This window comes from Perna viridis, chromosome 4 (genome assembly GCF_037379345.1).
Source record: "Perna viridis isolate PV_CMFRI_1.1 ecotype Kerala chromosome 4, ASM3737934v1, whole genome shotgun sequence".
NCBI lineage: Eukaryota > Metazoa > Mollusca > Bivalvia > Mytilida > Mytilidae > Perna > Perna viridis.
In genome coordinates this window covers 13592409-13604311 of record NC_142448.1, presented here as the reverse complement: position 1 = coordinate 13604311, position 11903 = coordinate 13592409, and the positions used below count along the sequence as shown (strand labels likewise).

Below are 11903 nucleotides of genomic sequence, written 5' to 3'. Positions count from 1 at the left end.
GATATACATGTAGTTATTATAAATATCAATAAATAGGCATTTTTGTCCACTTTGGCTTAACATAGACTTTTTATGAGCGATTTGGCTGGTGTTTCTTGTAAAGGAGAGAACGCTTACCCTATCGGTGCATCTGGTCCATGCTCCCAATTTTAAGTGGAGTCCGAGTTGCTCACTTACTTTTGTTACTTTATATGCATTATTTTTATTTATGTTCTTTGTTGTGTTTGTCTGTTGTCCATGTCTGATCGTCCCTGGGTTACATTCCTTTGATTTCCGCTAGGATCTTGGTTCCCTTGATTACTCCTCTAAACAGTATCAATATGACTGGGCCGCATTTCTGCGTATATCTAGCACTAACTGTGACTTGACCTTTAGTTATTGCAGTAGTGCGCATCATATGGGACGAATGTGAAAGAGACCGACTCGACTTTCATATTATGCAAATTTTCACGTTGCACTCCAATTTCCCTACTGATCCCCGACGAAAGATGAACAAAGTTTGTCAAGTTCAAACATTAACATTTGGGAAAAGAGTACTAGGAACTTTTGTATCACCGGTCAGATTATTCAGACCGTTTCCGCAAGCAACCCCATTTGTAAACAAACGGTCGTTTTCTTGTAGCACTGCAAAAATGCAGAATGATCGACCGTTGAAATTAATGAACTTTCCTAAATATGCTCATCCAGGTTTGTTTACTAGAATGAAGAACACTTGGTTAGAATATTTTGTTAAAGGCAAGTTTGACGAAACATTTACCAGGGATGGTTTTATTGATGGTGCTATTCATGTTATTACTCAAGTCTCTGAAATAATTTCTGCTGGACACTTTGATCAGTTGTCTGAATATATGGATGAAGAAGCAGTAGATGAAATAAAGTATAACTGTCATATGATGAATGAACAGCAACAACGGGATTTACTGATAAAGGAGGAAAATATCTTTCAAGCATTTATACACAGTATAGATATAAAAGGCAGGAGTGATGGAGCTTACATGTTAAATGTTGTAGTTGTTTTGTTTACTTCTCCAATAGATGCAAAGGGGTCTATTGAAACATGGGGTTCAAAACCACCAATGGATATTTTTAAGTCAGCAATGTCAATTATGGAAAAGGGTTTAGTAGTGAATGGACTGTTTTCAAAGGAACTTTCAAAAGACTTCGAAAGTGACTGGAATATTAAAAAATTGAATTTTTTCAAAACTGCAGAAGTTGGATTAATTAAATTCAAGCAAAAAAATGATGAATAAATTTTTTTAACATATTCCTCTTTATTATCATTATTTTTCAAAATTACAGACTTTTCAAAGTAGTTATATTTTATTTCTTAAGTGTAATATTATTTAGGTGAGGAAATTAAACCACCTTGGAAGGAAAAAAGCTCATGTGATAAATTTAGTTAGGCTTTGGCCTGAGTTTTCAATGAAAATATGGTATATTTCATGCAGTCAGTCTGGTGAGGCAAATTTACTGTTTCTTATGTCAAATATTAATAGCAAGATATTTTTTACCTGTAGATAGTATTTTGAAAGGGCGTAGAGTCAATGACAGTGAAAAATACCCCCCAAAAGTCAAAGCTTGTTAAATCAATATTTATACAGTGAGTTGACTGTGACCCACGACCTTACTTAAATTGAATAGCCCAAGGTAAATACCATTTTTGCTATATGAATTCATCAATTGAATTAGTTATAATGGAGCTTAAACTATATGCTCATTTAGATAGACAACCAATCTAATTAAAATTAAGACCTGTCAAAATTCCATTCTACTTTCTATTCAGATGACTTTTCAGAATCTTCAGGTTTTTCCCTTTGAATAATGCTTTCAAAATCATGAGAGATAAAATCTGATTGGCTGATCAGGAAGGTCACCAAAACAGTAGAATGGAGTGTTGTAAGATCCTACATGTAGGAACAATTGACAGGTCTAATTTTAATTAGATTGATAGACACCTTCACTAATGCAATTAAACTACTGTATGAGATTTTTCCTTTACATGGAAAAAATACCTGTGAAGATTTTTAGTAAATGACCAATGGTGTGTGGTAGAATAAAAAAGAACTCCTCTTCTGGTGGAACCAGTGATCAAATAACAATACAACAATAATCTGTCTTCCCTTTTGTTATACATGTAGTTCTCTGAAAGTTTATGTTACGTAATATTTTTTTCAGGGCAAAATAAATCATGGCACACTCAGGATTATGTGACCATCCATTTTTATTTTTATTTAAGGCGAAATAAAAGTAATTAGTAGATTTTCATCATCTCCCTGCCCTCAAAATTAAAAAAAAAAAAAAAATGGGGTGTGAATTTCTAAATTAGGATTGAGGTACATATATAACACCCAAATCTTTCATTTCTAGGTGACTAAAATGATGTTTCTTCTCTGGAACTGATGTGGCTCTGGATCACTGGATATAGAACACATCCATACTTCAAATAGCAGAAATTAGACTAGCAAATATCTGGGAACTGGGAAGATTAAAAAAAAAAAACCTCTCTCCCGCCCCATATTTTTTTGTGAAGGTTGAATGATAATCTATCATAATTTAAGTTTCCTTGGCCTAATAAAAGAAATGCAAATGTTTTTTTTCCCACATTAATAGCTAATGCACATTTCCAAATCCCTTTTTGTATTTTGTCATTGTACAATATTTTTAGTTAACTTGATAAGGAGTTACTCAAAGTATTTGCATAGTTTTAGTATGAACAATATGAACTTGTCCACAAGTAATAAAAAAATGTACAAAAATCATTCACCATTAAGTCAATGTTATTCCACTTTCATCTCAAAACTATGACAATATCAAGCGTTTTCCTTTTAAGTTGACAACTACGAAGTATTTTTTCCTGTTGGTAAAAATCTCCTATTTTGTAGAAAAAAAATCTACTTTCAGTTGTTTAGCTGCTTAAATGAAAGTGTCTATTTAAATGACCAGGTACAATGTAGTATGTAAAGAGAGGTAACACTATCATGTTTTCCTGCTAGTACCAGTATCTCATTGCATATCCCTGAGCAGGTGTACATCAAAACATGGATGCTATGAAAATATAGTGCATTTTCTTTTTGCCTCTCTACACACTAATGTTTTGTCAAAAGATACAAACAATAGAAGTCTATGGGAATATTAATATGATACTGAGACCTACTCACACTACTGGAGTAACTACTTTACTCCTCAATTTAGCAATATCATGAATTTTTCAAACAGAACTTTAGTTAATGTGTGATTTAAAAATGATTGATATTGGGTAGTACATGCACACACATTCATTGTGTAACTTATATATTTACTCCTTTACTTTAGTTAGTTTGTTTATGTTCTTTGTTGTGTATGTTCTCCCTGTCTGATATTTTTCCCTGGATTGCATTCTTTTGATTTCTGCTAATTTTATTTGGTTCACTTGCAATTTTATTTAGTCATATGAATAAAATTAGGAAAGATGCAGACTGTATGGTGAAATATAAATATAATATACATGTACAATGTATTAGTACTTTTATTTATTTGCAAAATGAACATTTGATTTTCATGTTTGGAATGTCAATGTCAAGGATGTGTTCGGTAATTATTCATGGAAATGACAAGACTTATTAGCACACGTATATTTGCAAATATTAGATTTTTTTCTTCATAAATCAACTTTATAAGTGTGTAAAGATATTGGTATAATACTTACCAGATTTGAGATTATGCCCTTTTTACAGTGTTATACTCCGCAAGTCATTCTTCCGTTCCAATAAGGTATAATGTGTTTATGTGATGACTCAATAAACTCTTTTGTGCTAACTGTAGGATAGTCGATGAGCATGCTCAATATACACTTTCGTGAGGAAAATTCTTTTGTTCTACCCAAGCCCTACCTCGCGGAAGTGTATATTGAGCATGCTCACCAACTTACCACAAAAGGGTCTATAATTACCTTTCTAAATTTAACTTTGTACAATAGAAAGTGAAGGACATATACAGATATGGTCTCCGATTGGGCTCATTTGGTTTAACTTTGCTGTATTAAAAATAACTTTGAACTAAGTATTTTGTAGTGGGCTGCATATTTGATAGTGGGAGCAAGCCTAGATTGTCTAGTATTAGATGTTTTGTTCTTTTTGAGTTAAAGGTTGGCATTGGCCTCAGAATATTCATAGATATTTTATAACGTTGACAATATAGCAGGAATGCCCTTGTGGTTGGTAACAGGAGCAGATTCAGGATTTTAGATTGGGGGGGGGGGGGAGCGCATAGGTTAAAATTAAATCTACCCCTGATAACCCATGTTTTGCAAATGTTAGGGGGGTGCACATCTGTCACGTCCCCACTTGAATCTGCCCCTGGTTATATTGGCCATTGTCAAAGAACATTTCATTTGATGGATTGAATGTATGGAGGATGGTTGTTGCTAATGTATAGATTAGCTTTATTAATTTCACAAAACGGCATTTCTTTTCTCTTCAGAATTGGCAATACAGGTAATTTTGGCATAGATTTTGACATACATGAAAAAGTTCTATACAATCCTGATTTTATTTTTTACTCCATCTGCATGGAAATCTCTTGCTCTTATTATCTAACAGGACTCGTGTTGGATAATCTGCCCATCCAAGAATGTATTGTTTAAGTGCTAATTAGTTTGGTGAAATTCAACATGCATTTATTATTTGTAATATTGAGTCACTGATAATAAAAATATCAATCCACCCTTTCCACTTGAAATACCAACAAGAATCATTCTGTGTAATTTGGGCAGCAGAATGTTCATTCATTTTTTCTTAGATCTCTGTAACTGACTTATCAAGTGTGTCTGATGGTGTCTAACATGGTGAAGATACTGCCAAGTTTTGTGTCAAGACTTCCTTTACCATTTGCAACTCTTTCCCTTTGGGTTTAATGCCTGTTTTTAACTGTTTTAACATTTTGGCAGTTGGCAGTTATTATGGCTATGTTGATCAAACTCAAAGAATCTTGAATACCAATTTATGATCTGTATTTTCAAAATTCAATCAATATAAATAATATATTTAAAGTTGACACTATAAATTGATAAAATTTTCCTTGTGCTTCAGCAGTATCACTGTGACCAAAATATAAATAACTAACACATGCTTAATCTATGCCATAGACACAAAAACACAAGAATTAAATGTTACTGTACACCCTAAATTTACATTTTCTATTACATTTTTAGATGCTGGTAGCATGCATTTCATACATGACTTTGCTATAACACAGCTTATCCTAATAACAGGACAACACACTCAATTATTGAGAACTAATCTAGAAAATCAACTTGTGACGAGACATAAGTAATTTTTGATAAATTTCAAATAAGTCTTAAACATTTTCTCCTTGTATACTACTTAGTAACAGTGTTGATGAGATGTGTTAGTTATTCATCAAATGGTTGTGTTGACCATATAGCACCTCTACCATTTTAAAGTTTTCTCCTCAAAGTAAATGGTGTGGTATCATACATTAATTTATAATGTAAGTGGTTTGGTATCATGCATTAATATATAATGGAAACAAGAACAACCAACAATTATATAAATATAAAAGTATTTCCTAAAACTTCATTTTTCCAATAAAATACATACATGTAAAATAGAAATCAAGAGGTAAAAAGTCAAATAAGTACAAATCTATCACAGTCATTTAGCCTTTTGAAAATCAATAAGTGAAATATATGTATTACATCATAGGAGAAATGTGCTAAACTGATGAAAGTATCCCCTCTGACCAAATCTTACCTAAACAATACAATAATTTTGTTATGGTTATTAGGAGTAAGAGCTTCTACAAATCTTGTGCATTTTGAAATCTTATGAAGTAAATGATGGCACTCTAGTATGTAATTTGTATCTTCAAACATAATCTGTACAAGCCTTCAGGCATGTGTTCATATGATTTATACACTTCACAAAACAGTAACAGAACATTTTACAACCATTTGAACAATTGTAATAGTTACCATACATTAAATGATCAAACACTGGACACAATCTTTTTTGTGTTTCATATGGACCAAAGAAATATGATACAAGTGTTATTATGAACATATTCTGTTTTCGGCAAAGATAGTAAAGAACTTGTTTAATTATCATAACATGTGGTAAGCCATTTGGTTGATACACACTGACTTAAGTGATACTCACACACCTAAGTACCCAAAGTTTGTTTGACACAGCTTTATGTAATTTGTCAGCTTATTAGTAATTGGTGTTTTCACCAATTCGAAAACACATTCCATGTGAAAAGTAAAACTTTTAATAAAATACTTTTAAATAACTATGTAAACAAGAAAAATGTTCTTATAAAGCAAAGGAAAAATTGCACTACAAATGTAATATTCAACTTGTGCATTTTAACATGATATAATTCATAGCAAAAACATTTCAAAACTTTTGAAAGTTTTCAAAATTTCAGTTACCATTTAATTATGTCAACAAATTTTCCTGGAATGAAATATTATAAGAAATTGCATACATTTTGTTTTTGGAAATGGAAAATAAAATTTATAAACATATTAGAGGTCTACAGAAATTCATATAATTGATGTTACTGATCTGTAGTTCTGTATGTTGATTGTTCTGAAAAAAAAAAGGAAGGTGTGTGAAAATTCAGTCAATGAAATATATCTTGAGCTTCTTTTAGAATATGGAAAACAAAAGCTATATTATAGAGTTGTATATAATTTTGGGAATACATTTTTAACAAAACAAAAGTAATTCAATGTTACTTTATACTTCACTTAATATAACAGAGTAAATTTTACACATTAAAATCCTGGTACCAAAAATATTTTAAAGCAGCTGTAAATACCAAATAAAAGCCAATTTTATTATTCAAATTTAAAGTGAAAGAAAAGAAATCAAGAAACTTCCATACCTCATAACATTCTTGTCCACAATTGATACTGAAGGTGTTGATTTTGGGCCTTGTGATGGTGTAAATATTTTGCCACTCTTATTGACAACATTAACTGGTCGGTGAATCTTCATCTTGTATGGATCAGCAGAATGGGAAGGATAAGGATCAAATGTTCCAGCTTTACATCCAGCAGGCTATAAACAGTCAGTTATTTAGTGATTTTAATTGAACAAAACTTTGGTGTCTTTAAAAGTACTTTGTCATGAAAGTTGATAATTTATACATCCCTGGTATTTGTAATATAAATGCATTGAGACATCTTAATTTACTTGCTTACCATCAATCCAGATTTATTTTAAGAGCCAAATTTCAGTACTGGCAAAAGGCCAGTGCTATTTATGCCAAAGCTGATCCTAAGTACCCTCCTGAAAGTCCTACACTGACGACCAACTTTATTCAGTCTCTAGATAAATCATATAGGAAAAAAATGGAGATGTTCCATTATACAGTTCAATATCAAGTGATAAAAAAAATTGGATATAAATTGTTTACATGGTGCATTTATCCTCAAAGTCAAATAGCTGCCCATTTAAAAATCATGCAGCCCACCAGCAAGGGTGAAATAATGTTAAAAAGACATCATAATTATAATTTTGTTATGTTTTTAATAATTATTCTTCAGAGAATTCAAATTTTCTTTTGATATTTAATTAAAAAAAAACAATACAGCTCCTCCTCAAAATCAAATGGAGGTCCCCATGTAGCATAATCTATCCATTAATTTTCAATACATCATAATATCCCTCTTAAATTGTATATGTACTTACTTTCTTTCCTGGTGAGCTTGGTTTGAACTTAGGACCATCCAACTTCTTAGTAATTGATCCAGACCCTTTCCTACTCATTGGTTTATCTGTATGATAAGGGTTGGAATCAAAATATGCTTTAGGATGCATATTTAATTTAAATGAATCCCCTTTCAAAGCAGATTTGTGAGCAGCAAGTTCTTTCTGTAACAAAAAAAAATTTGGTTTGAATTCAAGTAATTTACACCATACCTGAATTATTCACTTTGTTCATTTATGTAGCTATGACTGACTTCAACACCCTTTACTGACCAGAAATAAAATAAAAAAATAAAAAACACATAAAAATATCACGTTTAAAGCATTATCATAAGGCACTCCAAAAACAAATGGAAAAGTTCAGTAACAAAGAGAGGTTGAAAGGGATTAAAAGGTAAAACTCAAAAGCCATACATTAATATTTTTCCTGTCATTCAATCTTTGAATCAGTAGATAGGAGGAAACAAACAGTTTGGCTTTCAGTATTGAAACAGACATTTCCTGTACAGAAATCCGTAAAGATTGCTCCAAATATCTTACTTTACATTTTAAATTAATTAATTAGTTATGACATATCATCAGTGTACATAATCAACTGAAAGGTCACTCATATGAAAAGAATTAATAAGATTAAGTTGAATTTGAAAAAAGAAAACACACAGACATGAAGTGATTTAATACATTAACTTTCAGTGGTTAAGTATTAAACACATATAGTTACATAGTTAAGTAAAAGGAAGTAAGATCAATAAAGACTGCTACTTTAACCTTTCACATGTCACTGCATGCATTTAAGTTACAGGACATTATCAAATAACAATATAATATATAAAAATAATATTACCAAAAAACAAAAAAAAAGCAGCAATAAATTTGTTCCAGTAAAAATAATATCTATGATAAAGCATTTATTTATTGTTTAGCAATGATATTTAAGGTTTTAATATTATATTAATAAATAAAAAATAAATACATTAATGATATATCAAATTTATTTAAAGAGGTCCAGGTCATTACAATATAAATTAATTTATGATAAATACTGTATTCTAATTGGTTAAAATAATTTTGTTATATCTCAATGGATAAAAAATAATATTGACATGCCCTTATTCAGTTAAATTCAAAGCTATTTTTTTCACGTTTAAAGATAAAAATATGTTTTAAAATTAATTTATAAGAATTGGCTATGATAAAAAAATTTTCTATTGAAAAATAACATAAATTTTCCATGTGCATATTATTTATTGCATGAAGTGCAATAAACAAAATATGCACATGGAAAATTTATGTTATTTTTCAATAGACAAAATTTTTATCATAGCCAATTCTTAAATAAAACTTAAGTTGACACATGTAATATCAAAGAATGTGGAAAATTCTTAATATGTACATGTATACTGAAAACAAAAACTGATTTTATTTAGTATCAAATATCCATGTTTTAAAAGTGACTGGAAATTAAAAGGAAATGAAAAAAAGGTATACACATTGAAGCACTAGCTGTTCAACAAAACGAAATGATCATAAGAATTCATGCATTTTAGAAGTAGATATTTAAACCATTTTAGCACGATGTAAATATTCTGTATTACCTTTGCTAGCTCTCTTGCTCTATGATATGAATCACCTTGGTATTTAGGATAGTCTCCGAGTGTTATACCAACAAAGCTAGAAAACACACATAATGACAATAGCAAAAGCACAAGCATGTAATATTAGAAACTGCATGGGTTAATCAAAACACGACAGACAGAAACTTCACAAATTTTATTTTAAAGGTATTTTAACTGAGCAGGAAATTTTGAAGGATTTGTTTATGAAATTGATTACAATTTGATAAAGCAGATATGATGAATAATTTCTAGATGGAATTATTAATTTATTATGGTATTTTCTGAGATACAGTGAAGTAATTGTCAACGTGTAGTGAAAAAAAAGTGAGACAGAATTTGCCACTCACAAGATTTGGAGAACATAATGACTCGTGATACTTCCAACAGACTTCATATCGATAAAACCACATGCAACAAGATCTCCAATAACAAGGTCAATTCTTTCACACAAAATAATTTAGAGTTTTGATAATTGTACTGTATTGATATCAAAAATATAAAATAAAATGATATTTTGAAGTCTATTGACAGACTGAGTCACAAATTACAATACACACAGCATAAGTAATGAATTGTACTCATACTAGTTAGAAAGACAAATGCTGTTAGCAATTTAAAAATGACAACAGATTTTTGTGAAACAAACCTTTGATATTTCCTTATGAACTTCATAAGGATCAGTTTGATATTTAGGATATTGCCCTAATGTTACACCAAGATATCTGAAATTTAACCAATGTGAGTACTGATAGTCTTGTCAAGAGTTGTAGAAAAAAAAAATTGACTGAGTGATAACATTTTACCAATCCATTATTATTTTTAACCATCACATGAATAGATTTATCTATGAATAAAAATATGTATTCATGATTTTTAAAGGGTATAATCACAACTGTACTTTAAATTTGTAACTATCTGGTTAGAAAAAAAGGTTTTTAGGTGAGTTGTCTCAGAAAATTACTCAAATTATAAAACAAGAGTGTCTTTAAACAGGAATGAAAGAGACTGATAAAAATCATATAAATTTAGAATTATTTATAGACGGGAGATTTGTGCATACTTACCCAAAACCAGTTCCTTTTTTACCAGGATTGGTAAGAAAATTTTTACCAGATGATTTAGCGGACTTTCCAGGTTTTGACTGAGGACTAAATGCACTAACAGGACCACCTAATGTTCCATAATGATTTCCTAAACCAGACCTGAAAACATTATAAAAAAATCAGTAATCTAAAAAAAAATTATATGCTTACATAAAATTATCAAAAATAACTTTTTGTAATGAGATACTGGATATATAGATTTGTTTATTATATTCATACATTTGATTCTTAGATAATTCTGTAAATGGTCACGTTTCAAATTAAGAGTGGTAGGGTAAAGCATGTGATGGATTATGATTTTCTCTTGTACTCTAACTAGCTAACTAACCATATCATCAAATACTTTGTTATATTAAGATACATGTATAAGTACTCGGTCAATTTTGGGATTTCAATGCCAAAGCGGATGTGTAATTCATTTGATAAGTCTAGTAAAAAACCTACATTTTCTTTTCACCACTACTTGGTAAGAAGGCAGTTTTTACAATATTTTTCTGAGCTTCTCTAAGTCTATGTTGACGTCTAAGTTTGATAGGGTCTGAATAAGCCTCTGATTCAAATACACGACCAAATTTATCTGTGAAATATCCTGCCTGCAATGCTGATCTTTCTTTGCTTCCCCCAGGCAGCATCTGTTTACCTTTTTGAGAAGCATCATTAAAAGCCACTGAAAGAAAAGAAAAATACAATGTATGAGATATAAATGAAATATAATCAAATAACATTTGCTTTGCAAAAATGTTCAATTGCTACCCTATAAAACTACAGTGCTTGACTTTAGCCCCTAGCCTTAAGACAGGGCCAGTAAAAAATTGATTCAGGCTAGTGAAATGATTTTTTTTCTTGTTTCGGGCTAGCTGAATCCTATAAAGTCCTCTATTATTTGGGCTAGTCATTGAGAATTTTGATTGAAAGGATACGCAATATTTAAAAGTTCAAACTTTGGTTAAATAAAGGGGAAATCTAATTTAACTAAACCTTAATAGTAAACCACATAGGAAAAGGGAAGAATTAATATTATTATTAAACCAATTTTATATGCAATATTCCAATAATCTCTTACTTTTATTAGCTGATTTGTATTTATCTCCAATAGTGACATAACCCATCTCCTGAAACAAACCAATCCTGTCCATATCATTCTTTTTGTCTCCCATTTTGACTTTTGATATGTTCTAACACTACTATAAAATGTATTGAACGACAACAAACAAATAGAGCTCTGAACTTCAGTAGCTGCTTGCTGAAGTTAGCTGACTTGAAACAATGTGCAGACTACAGATTTGTAACGAACAGTTTGTTGCAATTTTTATGCGGCGCTTCACATTAACTTCATTTAAATCTGTGCAACGCCATCAGCAGTTATCTTTTTCTCACGCTGTCAGTTTCTTTCTGGGCAGGATTTATCTTCCATTGTATGAACAATTGCTATGGAGATTTCCGACAGGTGGTACTAAACGGATATCCGG

At 30.6% G+C, this 11903-nt stretch overlaps 2 protein-coding genes across 3 annotated transcripts; one reads left to right on the top strand and one right to left on the bottom strand.

Moving 5' to 3' along the window:
* The first annotated feature begins 463 nt into the window (after positions 1-463).
* LOC148618943 (uncharacterized) lies at positions 464-1264 on the top strand. The gene has a single exon (XM_088578343.1). The coding sequence runs from the start codon at positions 489-491 to the stop codon at positions 1248-1250; it is 762 nt and encodes a 253-aa protein (XP_088434469.1). The 5' UTR covers positions 464-488; the 3' UTR covers positions 1251-1264.
* A 3699-nt stretch (positions 1265-4963) lies between these two features.
* On the bottom strand, positions 4964-11885 carry LOC148618942 (cilia-and flagella-associated protein 96-like). Of its 2 annotated transcripts, none has more exons than XM_088578336.1 (7): positions 11498-11885; positions 10879-11101; positions 10396-10533; positions 9978-10053; positions 7698-7880; positions 6889-7064; positions 4964-6590 (listed from the first exon to the last, which is right to left on the bottom strand). In XM_088578336.1, the coding sequence occupies exons 1-7, from the start codon at positions 11589-11591 to the stop codon at positions 6545-6547; spliced, it is 936 nt and encodes a 311-aa protein (XP_088434462.1). In that variant the 5' UTR covers positions 11592-11885; the 3' UTR covers positions 4964-6544. The 2 variants fall into 2 exon arrangements, with proteins under 2 accessions (XP_088434462.1, XP_088434461.1); XM_088578335.1 differs by lacking the exon at positions 9978-10053 and adding an exon at positions 9311-9386 and having other exon boundaries at positions 11498-11884.
* Positions 11886-11903: the final 18 nt, after the last annotated feature.